Source organism: Lepidochelys kempii, chromosome 3 (assembly GCF_965140265.1).
Source record: "Lepidochelys kempii isolate rLepKem1 chromosome 3, rLepKem1.hap2, whole genome shotgun sequence".
Taxonomy (NCBI): Eukaryota; Metazoa; Chordata; order Testudines; family Cheloniidae; genus Lepidochelys; species Lepidochelys kempii.
This window is the reverse complement of record NC_133258.1, coordinates 13,804,586-13,822,626: the sequence shown is the minus strand read 5'-3', so window position 1 is coordinate 13,822,626 and position 18,041 is coordinate 13,804,586. Positions and strand designations below refer to the sequence as shown.

The 18,041-nt window shown below is 41.8% G+C and overlaps 1 protein-coding gene across 1 annotated transcript in view; it reads right to left on the bottom strand.

Moving 5' to 3' along the window:
* Nucleotides 1-5,092: 5,092 nt before the first annotated feature.
* CDC5L (cell division cycle 5 like) overlaps nt 5,093-18,041 on the bottom strand; it is a 49,279-nt gene continuing 36,330 nt past the window's right edge. Inside the window, exons 15-16 of the mRNA XM_073335763.1 lie at nt 11,468-11,680; nt 5,093-7,921 (exon numbers count right to left, since the gene is read on the bottom strand). Coding sequence (XP_073191864.1) covers nt 7,817-7,921; nt 11,468-11,680 — 318 coding nt within the window. The 3' untranslated portion in view covers nt 5,093-7,816. The remainder of the gene's footprint in view (nt 7,922-11,467; nt 11,681-18,041) is intronic.

Here is an 18,041-nt window from a genome sequence, read left to right as displayed (position 1 = left end):
GGCATGATGATTACACAAAATGGACCCCACATGTTTTTTGTTTTTTTTTTAAGAGCATTTTTTTGTCCGATCCCAAGCAACATTCACCTGTAGCATATACTTGGCAAGGGATCTGACATATGATCTGACTAAATAAGAAATATAGTCTCCATTTCCATGCATCACAATTCATAAATGCTATCCATGTACATAAATGATCTTAAAAGAGGTACTTGAGTTTCCTTTGAGAAATCTTTAAGTAATTTGAATACATCAGAACCACTGTTACAACCTGTAAACGTTAAAATGATCTAATGAGCCAAGTCCCATCTAATCCGAGATGTGGAAAACCTTTGACTTTAACTTGAAAGGGAGATTTCTTGAGAAGCCCAACCCTGGCCCAACGACAGCCCCTAACAAATCCTGAGCCAAACAAAGGAAAGAAAGGAAGACAAAAAGCAACCTTGAGTTCAAATATGAAGCTCGAGAGTCAAGTGATCATTTCTCACACCTGTTATGCATTTTACTATCATGGATGAGGCACTGGTAAGTATTATGAGCCATCCACAAAATTAATTGTAAGAATATGGGCCTGGAGGAAAGGCTACCTCGGCTTTAGTGTGACGTGACTGTGCTATGCACCGCTACTCATCTTTTGTTAAATATTTTCAAGTCACTAAGGACTCTGTTCAGCAAAGCACTTAAGCACACGCTTAACTTTAAACACATGGAGTTGTCCCATCAACTTCAAGGGACGTAAGCAGTGCTTCAGTGCGTTACTGAATCAGGACTTTGCTGAAGAGGGACTGATTTGTTCATGCTTAAAATTAAGCACATGCTTCAGTGCTTTCTTAATCCAGGATCTTATGCTCTCCATACAGTCCATATGAGCTGTGCCATTGATTTCACTGAGAGCAGGACCAGTCCCAAAGTTGCTAATAAATAGCTTTGAAAGTCACAGCATTAGAATGATGGAAGGGGGGAATCTGGAATCATTTACAGGGACCATGAACTGCTTTTGCTTTTAGAATTAATACCTGGCTATTTTTCAGCCAGCATTTCACAAAACTAAGACAATGGGGAAAATGCTATTTGATACTGCACTTTTAAATCCTACTTGCTATACAGGTGCTGCTTTGAACTCACAGCATGGGGGATAACTCCAAGCATTGGATTTTGGAGATGAGTGTGAGGGAGAGTAAGTCCAGGCCTTAATAATGCCATCCTGCCCAGCAACTGTGCTGTCTTGGGGAGTAAAAATCAAGCCAACATTTGCACACTAGAGTAAGTTATTACTGTAGGATTTGTAGACAAAGAAATATAAAGCATAAAAATCCATGTTTAGGCCACATTTTAAGGCACCTTTGAAAAGTGGCCACATTTTCAAAGGTGCTGAACTCCCTCAACAGCCACCATCCAGCCAAATTGGTGACGAAATATTGATTATGGTACCAACCCAAATTTTGGCCTGCATGTTCTAGACTTCACTTACAGCTGCTAGACTGGCTAATAACTTGTAACTTGTCAAAATGATGGAAACTGTGTGGCTAAATGCAATGTTCACTGTGGAGAAGATAGATTTGCCCAGGCACCGATGGGAGTTAGGGACTTGCTTCATAGAATATGAAGGACTGAGGGGACGATGGATAGCTCAGTGGTTTGAGCATTAGCCTGCTAAACCCAGGGTTGTGAGTTCAATCTTTGAGGGGGCCATTTAGGGATCTGGGGCAAAAGTTGGGGATTGGTCCTGCTTTGAGCAGGGGGTTGGATTAGATGACCTCCTGAGGTCCCTTCCAACCCGGCTATTCTATGACTTGATGCCTTTTGACTTTCAGTGGCAACCTAACTACCCTTTGTGCCTTGGAAAACCTGCCCCGTTGTCTTGTTTCTGAGCATGTTTAATGTGGTCATCTGCAGGATCCTGATCCTCAGCTGGTGTAAATCAGCACAGTTCACCATTAACTTCACCAGGTGCCTGATCCAAAGCCCAATGAAGTGAATGGCAGTCTCTCAACAAACTTCAATGGGCTCTGGAGTAGGCCACAGCTGAGGACTGATCCTGTACAAAAATACCAAGCCTGATTCCAAGGGATGAAAAGAAAATCACTACACAATTGAATATTATGATATGGGGCTCCCTCACTCTCTCCTGTTGAAGTTGTTCCACTTTAATTTCACTGACCCAATTAAATTGTTTAATTAGCCTAGTGGTTGGAACATTCACCAGAGAGGGGACAGATCCCTGGTCAAATCCCTTCTGCCCCTCAAAAGGAGGGAGTTCAAGGGGTGATCTGGACAAACTGGAGAAATGGTCTGAAGTAAGCAGGATGAAATGCAATAAGGACAAATGCAAAGTATTCCACTTAGGAAGGAACAATCAGTTGCACACATACAAAATGGGAAATTACAGCCTAGGAAGGAGAACTGCGGAAAAGGATCTGGGGGTCATAATGGATCACAGGCTAAATAGGAGTCAACAGTGTAACGCTATTGCAAAAAAAGCAAACATCATTCTGGGATGTATTAGCAGGAGTATTGTAAGGAAGGCACAAGAAGTAATTCTTCTGCTTTACTTTGCGCTGATTAGGCCTCAGCTGAGTATTGTGTCCAATTCTGGGCACCACATTTCAGGAAAGATGTGGACCAACTGGAGAAAGTCCAGAGAAGAGCAAAAAAAATGATTAAAGGTCTAGAAAACATGACCTATGAGGGAAGATTGAAAACATTGGGTTTGTTTAGTCTGGAGAAGAGAAGATTGAGAGGGGGACATGATAACAGTTTTCAAGTACAGAAAAGGTTGTTACAAGGAGGAGGGAGAAAAATTATTCTTAACCTCTGAGGATAGGATAAGAAGCAAAGGGCTTAAATTGCAGCCAGGGCGGTTTAGGTTGAACATTAGGAAAAACTTCCTAACTGTCAAAGTGGTTAAGCACTGGAATAAATTGCCTAGGGAGGTGGTGGAATCTTTATCATTGGGGATTTTTAAAAGCAGGTTGGACAAAACACCTGTCAGGGATGGTCTAGATAATATTTAGTCCTGCCTTGAGTGCAGGGGAAAGGACTAGATGACCTCTCGAGGTCCCTTCCAGTTCTATGATTCTATGATCACTAGCAGCCAGCATGGATTTACTAAAATCAAATCATGCCAAACCAGCTTGATTTCCTTCTTTGACAGGGTAACTGGTTTGGTGGGTAGGGAATGCGGTCGACATCATATTTCAGCAAGGCTTTTAACACAGTCCCACATGACATTCTGATAAGTAAGCTGGATAAATGCGGGCTTGGCAGAACTACAATTAAGTAGATATATAAATGGTTAAACAACCTCAAAGAGTAACTATTAATGGAATGTCAGATCGCAGGGAGGTCTCTAGTGGGGTTCTGCAGGGATCTGCTCTGGATATGGTGTTATTTAACATCTTTATTAATGACCTGGATATAGGAATAAAAGCATACTGATCAAATTATCAGGTGATACAAAGCCACAGGGGGTTGCAAACACTTTGAAGAATAGAGCTAAAATTCAGAGGGATCTTGATAAACTGGAGAAGTGGGCTATAGACAACAAAATGAAATTCAATAAAGACAAATGTAAGGTGCTAACTTAGGGAAGAAAAACCAAATGCACAAATACAGACTGAGGGATAACTGGCTTGGCAGCAGCACTTCTGAAAGAGATCTGGGAATTGTGGGCGAGATCTGGGAACCTCAACATGAGTCAACACTGCGATGCTGTTGCACACACCCACACAAAAAGGAAATGCAATTTTAGGTTGCGTTAACGGGTCATAGTATGCAAGTCACAGGAGGTGATAGTACCACTCCACTCAGCACTGGTTAGGGCTCAGCTGGAGCACTGTGTCCAGTTCTGGTCACCAATGTATAGAAAGGATGTAGAGAGAATGGAATAAATCCAGCGGCGAGTGACAAAGATGAACAAAGGGATGGAATGCAAGCCATATGAGCAAAGACTGAAGGAACTGAGTATGTTTAGTTTGGAAAAGACATTAAGGGGGAACCTTATAGCAGTCTTCAAATACTTGAAAGGCTGCCATAGAAAAGGTGGAGAAAAGTTGTTCTCTCTCGTCACAGAGGGCAGGACAAGAGGCAACAGATTCAAACTACAAAATAGCATATTTACATTAAATCTCAGAAAATGCTTCCTAACTGTAAGAAAAGTAGGACAATGGAACAAACTGCCTAGAGAAGTCATGGAATCTCCTTTACCGGAAGATTTCAAAAAGAGGCTGGATGGCCATCAGTCTTGGATGGTTTAGAAACAACAAAACCTGCATCTTGGCAGCAGATTAGATTACATGACCCTTGTGGTCCCATCTAACCCTGTGGTTCTATGATTCCAAGAGAGATGTGGGGCTTAGCACACATCCCTCTGGGCAGTGTCTCCTAACGGCTAGCTTAAGCAGCCCCCTGCCTAGAGTGGTGGCTTTGTGGACCACAGTCTAAGGCACCTAGCTCTCCCCGTCCAGTGCCCAGACACCTATCTCAGGCTTGTTGGGATCACAGTCGTGTTCCTGTGATTTTCTAGGCACCTCAAAAATTAGGTGCCATGACACGCAGTGGTGCGACACCCAAGACCCTTTGTGGATCTGGGCCCAAAAGACAGGGAAAACAGTGAAACTGACTATACACAAAGTGCTGTCAAGGCAGGAAGCAAACAACTGAGAAAACTGAATAAGATTTCTGCAAACTTCTTTCAAATGCAATAACCTCAGATATGAATAACTGCAGCAGGTACACACATTTCAGAGAGAAATGTGACTTTTCATGATGACTCTGTCCTTTAACTTGCCATCACAGAGCATACGGTCAGAGGCAGAAGGTTTGAGTACCTACTTGGCATGGAACTGTCAAGAAGAAATGCAAGAAACCTCAAAGACTCTGTTGCTTTCCTCAACAAGAAAGGGAAGAATCCCAACTGTGGTTGTGGTAAACCTAAAAGGGGTTTTGTTAAAATCTCCAGCTACTATACAACCACAAGAACTGCTGTATAACACACGATACGCATTACAAGATTTTCCTTTTATATATACACACCAAGGTTAAAATAACCAAAATGCAAGACTGATCATTATTTTCTTTATTCTTTAAAGACACTTTCTTTGATGCAGTTAAAAACAAAACACACACACACAAAAGTAAAGAAAATAATTTGACCTGTGTTAATACTTATGATGAGATCCCCACTCTAATGAATCTGTTATTGAAGAAAGAAAGATTTTGAAGGGCTGCTAATCCTCTCATCAATAATCAGTGGAGTCAGATACGGACTACTGATGCTTTTCCAAATTGCCCAATCCAGCAGTGAAAATGATGGCCACTGCTGATGCTTTAAACAGAAATCTGCACACCTAAGATCTTCATGCTGCCCTCCAAGGTTCTTCCCATAAGGGCTGCAATGTAATGGGCATGCTGTAATCAAGTAAATGTAGGATTTAAAATTACAGTAGAACCTCCGAGTTATGAACTGACCAGTCAACCACATACCTCATCGGGAAACGGAAGGAGGCAATCACAGGCAGCAGCAGAGACAAAACAAAACAAAAAAGCACATACAGTACAGCACTATGTTAAATGTAAATGACTAAAAAAATTAAGGGAAAGTTTAAAGAAAGATTTGACAAGGTTCGGAAACTGTTTCTGTGCTCGTTTCATTTAAATTAAGATGGTTAAAAGCAGCATTTTTCTTCTGCATAGTAAAGTTTCAAAGCTGTATTAAGTCAATGTTCAGTTGTAAACTTTTGAAAGAACAACCCTAACGTTTTGTTCAGAGTTACAAACATTTCGGTGTTATGAACAACCTCCATTCCCGAGGTGTTTGTAATTCTGAAATTCTTCTATATACACATTAGCACAGAGAACCTGCATGATCACACAGCAGTCTAATGGGGCTTTTCAGTGCTATCAATTAAATTAAAAAAGTCAGTTGTTTGTGGAGTACATGAACAAAAGAGCAAACAATTTTTTTTAAATCAGCAGGTGTAGATAACTTGCATCCAAGACTTTTAAAAGAGCTGGCTGAGGGGCTCCCTGGACTGTTAATGTTGATGTTCAATAAGTCTTGGAACACCAGGGAAGTTCCAGAAGTTGGAAGAAAGGTAATGCTGTGCAAATAGTTAAAAAGGGTAAAGACGAGGACCTGAGTAATTACAGGCCTCTCACTCTGATACAGATCTCAGGTGAGATGATGGAGCACCTTTTACAGGAATTCGATTAATAAAGAATTAAAGGAGGATAATATAATTAATGCCAATCAACGTGGGTTTATGGAAAATAGGTTCTGTCTAATCGGACAGCTTTTTTTGATGAGATTACCTGAAGCAGAAAAAAAAAGGGAAAAGGAACAAGGGATGTAGTTAAAAAATGTTAGAAAACAATATGAAAGTAACACTAAAAAACCCACGGGCATATACATAATAGTAAAACCCAAATCTTCATCGTCTCAGATTAGCCAGAACAACAAAGAGAAAAAGATTTGGGATGGGATTCTGAGAAGTTGCTTGGTGTGTTAGGAACACAAGTCCCACCCTTATGATTTATAGGGAGAGTGTTAAGGTCAGAAGGTTAGTAGCGCAAAAACAGAGGGTGCGATTCTGTGCTGAGCGTCTAAGAGGCGCAGTACAAAACTCGCAGCCCAGGAGAAGGAGGGCTAAGGTGGTTTCAGTAGTCCTGTCCAGGATCTCCATAGCACTGTGTGCTGTGACCACGGCCCAGTTATACCCTCCTGCCCTCAACATGCAATCTATAGCTTGTGAGGGGGCCTTACAAAGCAGCCTGTGGCTGCCTTCCTCAGGTTCTTCCCTAGCTGGATCAAGTGCTTTTAGTACCCCTTTATGCTACTCTGGCCCTTTCACCCAGTTTATGGGGCCAAAATGTGGGTTAGGATCTCATCCAATAAATTAATTGTCAGCTAAACTAAGAGGAGATATACTATTACAGTAGGAATTTCAGAAGTGCTCAGAGCTGGCCTAATTCCGTTCCCCCTGAATTCAGAGGTAAAATTCCCATTGGTGTTGATGGGAGCAGCTAGGCTAATGCTGAGTGCTTTTGAAAAAAAACACCCTATTCCTCCATGGGAAAGGTAAAGCTAATCTTATTTCTTCAATCCTTTTATGTATCCATATGACCACTGGATATCCAGATGTTAAAAAAGAGCATTGAGTGACAGATGCATAAAATAATTGGGAGTCTTTAGTTTTAGCTGGCTTGCCTGCAATAGCAGGGAACTGGACTGGATAACCCAGGAGGTCCCTTCCAATCCTATGTATATGTCCCCTACTTATACTACACATATGTCCTTACCGATAACATAGCTCTTAATTGTTTGACAGTAAAGTAAAAGAAAGGCTCTCTCATTAGCATGAAACAGATATTTCCTTTTCTTTTTCTCAAGATTCCATTCCAAGTGAGAGACAAACATTTCTTTTTATATATTTCTTTACATTCCAGGTTTATTCAAGAGACATTATTCACAAGCACATATGCTGCAGGTATATGTTTGGTAGATCTTAAGAACGGTAAGACACTAGGAGCATGAATCAGCAATAACCCTAGCAAACAACATGGCTAAAAAAATCCCAGTGTGATTTCTTCTTTTAATATCAAAGTCCTGGATGTTTAAATCCAAATCTCCAATACTGAACCAAGCCGTTCACACCTAGAACATTTGGTACAATGACAGTCCATTTACAAAAAACACAAGATGCAAAGAGTTGCAAATTTACCTATGCTTGATTTCTGACACATGGATGGCAAGATGCAGGAGAAGTATCCGTGCATTTGAAAAATGTGACATCGAACAACCAAGTAATTTTGTGCTTCAATATTTTGATTGAAAAGTCTCCTTATCCAGCATAAAGTCTGCGAATCTCTGCTGGAGCTCCTTCTCTCGCTCTTGCTGCCGCTGCACGTCTTCTTTTAGACACTAACAGGAAAACAAAATGTAACAACTGGTTAGTTCACCACAATTTACACTATATCACACTGAGTTAGCATGGGTTGTATTTTTCCTTGAGACCAAAGAGTGTTGTCTGAGATAGAAATGCTATTTGATTGGTTTAGAAACACAGGAATTGTTATCCTGGATCAGAGCTGTGGTCCATCTAGTCCAGTGTCCTGTCTCAGAGTGGCCAGTCCCAGCTGTTGCAGCGGAAGTGCGAGTAGCCTTACGCAGGTATGGGAAGATGTGCTCCCCACATTAGGTCTCCTCCTAATCCCTGGTTAAATTAGTTTAAAATCCCATGTCTTAGATTTAATGTCTCTTCCAAAATCTGTTTGTATTAGTTATATTTAGCTTTTTAACTCTTGCCAAGTTTTTGGCCTCAATGACATCCTGTGCCAAAGGAGTTCCACAGTTCAGTTACATTGCATGAAAAAGGATTTCATTTTATTGCCTTTGCCAGTTATAACTAGAGCCGACCGGAGGATGATGACAATTTTATTTTGCGGCAATTTTCAAGGTTACAAAGTTTGCTTTCACTCCGCACTGGAGCAAGTTCAGAGTGATCAGGCTTTGTGTACACTTAAAATGCTACGCGGCTCTAGCCCTTCAGTGGAGGCACTCACTCGTGACGGGAGGGCTTCTCATATCGCTGTAATTAATCCACCTCCCCAAGAGGCAGTAGATAGGTGGACAGAAGAATTCTTCTATTGACCTAGGGGTAGGGTCTATACTGGGAGTTAGATCAGCATAGCTACATCCTTCAAGGGCGTGGATTTTTTCACACACCTGAGAGACGTAGCAACGCTGATGTAAATTTTCAGTGTAGACCAGCCCTGGGGTGAAAACAGCTCTGAATCAGGCACAGCAGGGTCTTCCGCATCCCAGACCGTGCCAGAACCACTGAGCTATAGAGATTGCCCGTCTCTCTCTAAAGCTTCATCAAAACTGATATGTCTCCACAAAACCATTTTGGCTTTGACAAAATAGCAGATTCCTGACTTACTAGCTCTTGTATTAACCTAATGACACAATTTTAAAGACCAGCCATTCTTATTCTGATTAACAAAAACTCTTCACAATTTTCCTGTGTGCACTATTAATTACAGTTTCCAACTCAAATTATAATTTAATACCAGTGGCTCCCAACCTATTGGCATACGACTTTGGTTTACCTGATTAAGATCCTGGCTGTAATGTCTCATGGCTGCCATCTCCCATTTGGTTGTGTACACTGCAGTCCACAATGAGAGCGGAGCTGCTGAAAAAACTCTAGCACACGCTACTGCCTAGAGCAGCGTTTCTAAAATGCGGCCACCGTGGCTGCATGTGGCCACTAGTGGATTTTAAAAGCTTCTAAAGCAGGGGCAGGGACTGGGAGTGGGGAGCAAAGCAGCAGCCCCTCCCTGCAGTGCCCAGCTGTTGCTCCTGAATAGCTGTTACCAAGGGCAGTGAGATGTGCTGCCTTGGTGTTTACACTGGCACCGCCAGCAGGGATCAGCGCCCTGCATGGTGCAGCCTCCTTGGAGATGAGTGGGGCCAATATGCTTGGCACCGGAGGCGGATCTTGTCAGTGGAGGCGGCTGCAGTGTTCGCTGGCCAGGGCATGTGGCGCCTGGGACTCCGTAGGTGGCCAGTGAGTCCCTGACCCACCTTCCCTGGGGAGGGCTCTCGATGAAGGGCCTTGGGAGGCAGGGACAGAGAGATGGGTTTGTCAGAGGAGCCACCAGCAAGAGTTGGTGGCTGGACTCTGAGGCCACCAAAAATTTTGTTGTGAGAACCCCTGCACTAGCATGTTCACAACTGAATGACTATGACCAGCTTTGGGTTCAGAGCAGATTCATTCAAGGAGGGGCACACAGAGCACTAGTCACCTGACCTACTAATATATGTAACAATCTCTCTCTCGGAAATCAAAATCTGGCCATTTAAGAGCAGCAGAAAAATAATATACTTAAATATACTAATAATATACGAAAAAATAATGATACGTTTGAACCACAGGGCATACACTGTTCAATAAAACAGTGACGCATTTAGGACGGCAAGGCAGTGTACTCCAAAGATTTTGGATAAAATAATATGGGAAAAAGTGCAGGGAGTTGGCAGTTTCTTACATGAAATTCCCTACATAGGCATGTAAATACAGTTCTTGTAAATTGCCTTAAGTGAGACTGCTGATGATACTTAACAAAACAGGGACAATTAGTGAACAATCAGCACCAGGTTTTTAAAGCATGCTGTAGAAAAGTAACTGCACAGAAGGGTGATGTATGGGTGATGTTCCACATTTCCTTCCCCCGAATGACTTCCAGATAGTTTGCTTTGTTGTAAAACAAAAACAAGGTCTTTCTAATTGCCAACACTGCACACACAGCTTGGTACCTGAAAATGAAAGTGGCTTCTTCCCACTTCATATATCTTCTCCTACCATAAGCACTTGGAATTAAACCTAACTGTAATTTTTTTTTTTAAATACAAGAGGGAGAAGAGAATACAGCTGCTGTTCTGTAGTCACCTTGACCAGCTCAGATCCTATATGAAGCCCATATCTTCTTATCCCTATTTCCCATTTTTCCAGTTATATGCATAAGAAATCAGATATTAATTTGAAAACAATGCATTAGATACACTATCAATTTAAGTCATTCAATAGTTTAGTTTTTGAAACAGACCAGTGATGCTGGATGTCAACATTGAAAAAAATCCCAAAACAGAGTTATCATACATTAATTTGCCTCTGTAAATGAGTATCTACATTCCAGATAGCTACATGACCTTGGTGCTTTTAAATGACACACAAATGTGAAGGTCAAGTGTCTTCAACCTCTTATAAAAATATCCTCTCTTTTCAAACTGCTAAAGTTATGCTGCTTGTAGTAAGCATGCCTTTTCATGTGAAAACAACCTTATCCAAACTGGACCTTTTTCCTTGTGTAGAAATAGGTGAGGAAAGCAGGAACCTAATTTCCTAGGATGTTATACTACTATACAGTAATATGCTCATCCTGATATGGTTCCTCTACCACTTTTTCTTATTTAAACATGACCATAGCCTTATTACTCTTTGTTAAGACTAACATATAAAGAGATAACAGGCCTATCTACAGCTGGTGTAAATGGTCATAGATCCCATTGACTTCAGCAATGGATCTCAATATATTAGAAGAGTCAACTAAAAATAACTAGGTAACATAACTTCTGCTAAATCAAACAGTTTGTGTTGTATGAGATTAAAAAACCAAAACACAATAAAATAAACAAGGGTAGGAAGAAGCAACAATAAAAAGATCAGCCTCAGCTTTAACATGGCTCAGGATCTCAGATACTACAGTGATGGGAAACAGTGTAAGAACCTGGATAGTTACACAGAAGAAAAGAACTTGACATTAATTTAAAAAAATGCATTATTAAAAAATTAATGTAGCCAACAAGCAGCAACAGCCCATGCAAATTTAACACTGTTAAACAAACACTTCTCTGTTTCTGTGCTCCTAGACGATTCACTGAAGTGGTGTTTAGGAATCCTACCTCCAGTCTCCTGGGAATAGCAGCGTCTTCATGTTTCTTTAACTCCTCAAAAGTACGTAACTCCAGGTAAGCCTGTTCAATCTGGTCCCACAAATCATTTAACTGTTTCATGAGTCCCATTGCCCGAGACTGGTAACCACCAAGCAAAATCTTCATCTTCTTTTCCATCTTGGCAGCCCTCTTAGCTTCTGTTGTCATGTGACCTCTGTTTATCTGTAGAGAAGAAACCAATATGTGTATTATTCATGCAGAACAATGCTAAATCTTTTTATTTCTGAAGTGCACTGTAGGATAAGTACCTTCTATAGTGCAACAACCCAAGACAGACGAGACATTATTGTACTAAAACCTCAAAGCAAGGAGCAGATTTTCCTACTGTAACAACCCCTCGAAAACGGAAGCATCATTACAGTCTATCAGAGTACAGCTTTAGACAAAGATTATTAAAAGCATTGTGCTGAGTGGGCAGCAAGACCACTATACAATGCATATCATGGCTACATACCAATTCCCAAGGGAATAGATGGGAGAGAAATCCCTACCCCTGCTATAGAAAATAAAATAAAGGAGATTAATATTTTCCTCTTTTAAAATATTACATACTTTACCTGCAAAGGCAGTCAAAACCTTCAATCTGACTCCCCTTACCTCCCTACCCCCACTATGCCCATTTAACTTGCTCTTCTGCATTAAAAAAACTGAATGAAGAGCCTTAGAGCAACTCCCAGTTCATATTTCTGTAATAAAAGCACAGTTAAAAAACCACAGTTGCCCCTGCAAGACCACCACCACCCTGCTGTGGTGCTTTTCATCTGTGGATCTCAAAGCAGTGTAGAAAAGTGGGAAAGTAACATTCTCCCCTATTTACAGAAAGAAAAGAGAGAGAAAATGATTTGTCCAAGATCACCCAGCAGGTCAGTGGCAGAGCAGGAATAGAACTCAAATCTCCTAATTCACAATCCAGGGCCACATGCAGCTAATAGGGCGGGGGAATAGTAAAAGGGAGGTACCAACACACGGGGCGACTGGTACATCAGAAAGAAGTGGTGATCTCTCTTTGAAGCATCATTTTGGTGAGTGCCAACAGCGGGGCTCTGGGTCATGAGAAGTGTAAATGGGGAGAAAGAGTTAAAAATATTGTAACCCCCCTAAATATATGAAAGCAGAAGAGAAGAGACTGTTTATACCCATTTTCCCTACGCTTTCATTTCCTCTTTGTTTAGTGGAAAGATATCCTGCCTAATCCCCTGCCCAAACTGGACTTTAAAGCTATTCTAATGAAATTTTATATTCTAACAGCATGCTCCAGTTGTGGCTCAATGATGCACTAAAACGAGAAACAAATCTGCACCATGGTAGAGGCCTGCTAGTTACCAGAATTGGATTCTTATTCCTGGGGTCTTGCAGTGAGCACTTTACATTGCTCCATGGTAACGCCTTGCCCCAAGAGAGTCCTGCCCAGGCCTCTAAGCTATTCGGATGGTAGCCACAGTTCAGAATTAGGGTTTTCAAATGACAAATGCTAATGAAAAAGATGAAATCCAAACACCTGCCACCTAGGACATTATATATGCAGAGGAGCAAGCACAGTAATGACAACTTTTACCATTGGAAATGAAAGGGATCATAACCTGTCACGTATTGTGAGATATATGTCTGCCAGCCACAGATAGTGCTGAGAGAGAGAGAGGCACCTTGCTTATCTGGGCAATATTAATCGGACTGTCAAAGTTGTGAAGGTTTGTTAATGCTTACACTCCTAGCCCAGCTCCAACTGATAGTATCAAAGAAATGCTCTGTGTTGAATCAGCAATCTATTAGCACTATGAAATATCACTGAACAGAGTCTGGGAGAGGTGTAGCATTTCACATCTCAATTTATGGACATATGGATTTACTTATTTTAGGCTATTTTCATGGAATACGTCTTTTTGCAGAAAGCGTTGTGCAAACAATTCTAAATTTAATAACGGGTAAAAGTCCATCTTCTCAAAATTTGGCTTCCCAGTACTAACGGTGCATCAAACAGTGCAGGAGATGGGAATAAATGATTCTTTTAAGCTGGCAACACGATCTGTAAATGCTAAATTACAAGTTCCCAACTCAAGCAGCAGTAGTTAGTGTGGTCTATTTTCTTTTAGAAATCAAGTGCTGTATTGGTAAATATCACAAAGTCACGATTAACCCTGATTAACAAAAATGCAGAACACTGCATTGCTTTGCGCTAAGTCTACCCTCTGTTCTCCCAGTGCATGATGCAGTTTATTGTGTATGGAGACTGTAAGCACACTGGGCAAGGACCATTTTTCTAAGAGTTCCGTAGTGTGTCAAATATACTCAAATAGACACCTACATCCACACCAATCAATCACAACCATTATAGTCACATGATCCATGTTAGGACAAAGCAGATATTAATGTCAACTCCTGTAGAACTCAACTTATTAACGAGTTTTACCCTAGAACTAAACGTGCGAATTAGAGCCTTTAACATACCAGTATTTTAATAGGCAAAATACAGAAAAACAAGGGGATTGTAAGGGTGGGAAACTGTTAATGGGACAAGGGAGAGAGATTTACACTTCTGAGCTGCCTGGCTTGCTGGTAGGGGTTAGACTGAATTGGACTGTGGCTCTTTCCCATGTATGTTCAGGGTATCAAGAGCAGCAGTTTTCAAACTTTTTCAGCTGAGCCCCCACTTTGAGTTACAATTTTTAGTTGCACTCTCCTCCCCCAATCCAGACAAAAATAGACACAATACCTGCCCCTCCTCACGTACCATGGTCTCTGGGGGTGGAGCCTGCGCTGGGCATGGAGGCTGCTGGGAGCAGAAATCAGCACAGCCACTGCAGATGCTGACACTGACCCACAGGCTGGGAGACCCACTGAGGTGAGTCAGGGGGTAGCGGGAGCTCCCTCCCCAAGCTGCCTGGCATCAACACTTGCCCACCCACCCCAGGGGGTACACCCCCCGGTTTGAAAACCTCTGATCAAGAGTATATGAAGAGGTGCTCCTTTCTCAACATTTGTAAAGATCTAAAGGAAAAAAAAAATCACATAAATAAAAGAAATGAGTCCCTAATCTTCCTGAGGTTACTTTATGACTAAAAAACTATGTAAACTTTAAATGTGCAGATGGTTAAATATATTATTACTTCATCAACAAATACAGCGACATAATAAATGGATCCTTTTTCTGATTACTACTACTGAAAAACAAGTCTGGAATAATTTATGCTTGGATGCCACAGCATGGATAGATGCATATGTAGGCAGAGAACTCTGATATAATGAAACTCTACTTTTGGCAAAGGAGAAGAGAGTACCACATTGTTTCATTGTATTGCAGTGCACAAAAGCCAACCTCCATTTACTATGAAGTTGCTCACAGGAAGAGGCTGGAAAGGACTTCACTATAAGAGAGGAGGATTGTATAGCAGGACCAAGTGTATAATCTGTGCTTTCTATAACTTCCCACTAAAATGCTGAAGACCACAGTCCCAGCAATAACAGCCATAGCTGGCCCCACACAAACAAATCCTCCTAATTCTAACACTTGATAAAGGCTGAAGTTGACAAAGGGCCCAGGGTACAAAGTAAAAAAGGGATTCAAGTGAGATTCTTACTGAAAATACAAGTTAGATCTCAGTCACCCATAATCTAATACTTTGAGATCTTCTGAAGGTCAGAATTGAACTCATATTCTCCACTTCCTTCTGAATACAGATTCTCATTCTCACCTACATATAGATTCTCAAGCTGCCATTTATCGCATGCTTTCTGCACTGCTTCCTGCTTATCTAGGTAATCATAGACACTCCTCCCCTCCCCCCCCCACTGTAATATCTGGTGCCTCCTAAATATTTAAAAACAGAAACAATATATATTCCTTCCTTCCTAGCCTGTAACCAAGAAACTGGAGCATTCCTCACCTTTCCCTCTTCCACCCAAACTAGAAGACTTAAGGTCCTTGTGGATGGGTCAGGGACGAGGGGGTGTGTGTGCGTCTCAACATTTTGTAACAAATTCTATGTATCAAAAATTGCTGACTGCTGCATTAATGCCAAGAACTCCATATAATTTTAGTTCAAGCTTCATAAAATGTGTTAAGGCTCAGATACCTGGCTCAAATTCAAAGCTGTTAAAGAGGTGTGTTTAAATGCATTTTTTCATTAAAACTGATAAATGGATTTCAGTAAAGTCTGACAACTGTTTTCCTCGTGAAAATAACAGGAAAATTAAAAACACTTGAAGGATTTCTCTGTTTAGTTACTTATTTCCTACTGCTTCTGGGCCAATTTTGGTCATGCTGCCTGATGCACCCACTATCCTGGAACAGAACAATGTGCACAGACATGGGCAAAGTGATGCAATATCATTGGATCAGGGCAAAACCTCTGTATATCTTAAAAAGACACAGGAACCTTCCCTTTCCAGCCCCTGTGTACTATATTTCTCTCTACAGATGTGCAGTGGATCCTTTGATAGCAAACCTGGAGCCACCTACAAAAGCAGTTATCAGGGAGGCTTCAGCTGCGATCACTAAATATCAATATTCAACCTTTCCCTCTACCCCAAACTCCTGGCGCATGGTTCAGGGAAGGAGAGACCAGGAGTCAGTTCTGTGTGACAAAGGTAGGGAATGGGAGGGTATCTAGAATTAGTATGTGTTAGGGAAATGGAGATTTCATGTAAAAGTAGGAGGAGGGAAAATTGCTATGTGCTCCAGACAGGGCTGCAATCATATATTCCTAGATTAATAGATTCCAAGGCCAGAAGGGACCATTGTGATCATCTAGTCTAACCTCCTGTATATCACAAGCCATAGAACTTCCCCAAAATAACTCCTAGAGCGTATCTTTTAGAAAAACATTCCATCTTGATTTAAAAATGGTCAGTGACGGACACAACTTGCTTGATAACTCTGGAGAATCAGGGTGTCACCACAAAGCTCTACCAGTATGAAGCACTTATAATCCTGTACCACATGACACTGGAACATGAGTTAAATTACACCGATATTTCAAATGGACCCACATGGACCAAGACCTCCAGCATCTCAGGGTCCTCTGCTGCTGGGAGCTCTTTCCATGCCAGTGTCAGCAGTCAGTTGTTTCGGCTGTAGACCAAACAAAAGGTCACAAGAATTTATTTTTTTAAAATAAAGTGTTTTTTCTTCCACACTCCTCGTATTCACAAATGACTGTGCCATTTTTTTCTGCAATAAATCAGTTTTGAGCAAAGGCCAAGTATGGAAAGTTTCAGTCCAATATATGAAAACTTCATGAAGTGATTGGGAAAGAGGGGGGGTTATGCAACCTTAGGTTTCTGTGCCAATTCCCACTTTAACAAAACAAAGCAGAGTCCAGGGATTTCTTGACTGGACGTACGCTGCGCAAGGATGAGGGGGAAGGATAGCCTTGTGGTTGAGGTACAGGACTGGGACTGAGGAGTTCTGGATTCATTTCTCACCTCCTCCATACACTCCGTGTGTGACCTTAGGCAACTTGCCAATAGCTCCAGGCCTCAGTTCCTCATCATCTTTCCTTCAAGCATCTTTTTGTCTGTTTTGCCTATTCAGATTGCAAGCTCTTGGGGTAGGGCCCATCTCTCACTACCTTGCTAGCAGAATGGGGCCCTAATCTCAACTGAAGACTCTAGGGCAGTGGTGGGCAACCTGCGGCCCGCCAGGGTAATCCGCTGGTGGGCTGTGAGACAATTTGATTACATTGACCGTCTGCAGGCACTGCCACCCGCAGCTCCCAGTAGCCACAGTTCACCATTCACTGGATGGGAACAGCGAACCGCGGCCACTAGGAGCTGCGGGCAGCCGTGCCTGTAGACAGTCAATGTAAACAAACAGTCTCGCCAGCAGATTCCCTGACAGGCTGCGTGCGGGCCACGTGCTGCAGGTTGCCCACCACTGCTCTAAGCTCTACTGTAATAAAACAATAATGGTTTTAAATAATCAATTAAATTGATTTTCTTTAATTGTTCGGGGTAGGCTTTTGCTGCCTCTTCATTGGTGGGTGCAGCTTCACCAGTAGTCTGCACATTTTTGAGGTTGAAGCGGTTCCTAAAACTGTTAAGCCAACCTTGGCTGGCTTTGAATTCCTTCTCATCAGAAGGCTGTCCCTCTTCGGCGAGAGGCTTGAACAGCGCATAGAGGCTAAGAGCCTTGTCTCGCAACGTGTTGCCATCGATAGGCACACGTTTACAGTTCATGTCTTCCAGCCATAAGTTTAATGCCTTTTCAGTCTTCACTAAAGTCTTATCACACATCTGGCTCGTCACCTTAGCAATTATTGGAGCACTTGATGCCACGGCTTGACGAATTTCTCTCTCTCAAATCTTGATGGCACGGATGCTAGATTCGTTGCAGCCATATTTACGCACCACGTTGGAGACCGACATACCGTCTCTCAATAAGTCCAACACAGCCAGTTTTTCCTCCAGCATTGGAACAGATCACTGCTTCTTCGGTTGAGCACCAGATGAAGTAGTTAGCTTGGTTTAGGGGCCATGTTTTATGAAAAATACGTACAGTATCTTTAAACACTAGAATCACACTCAG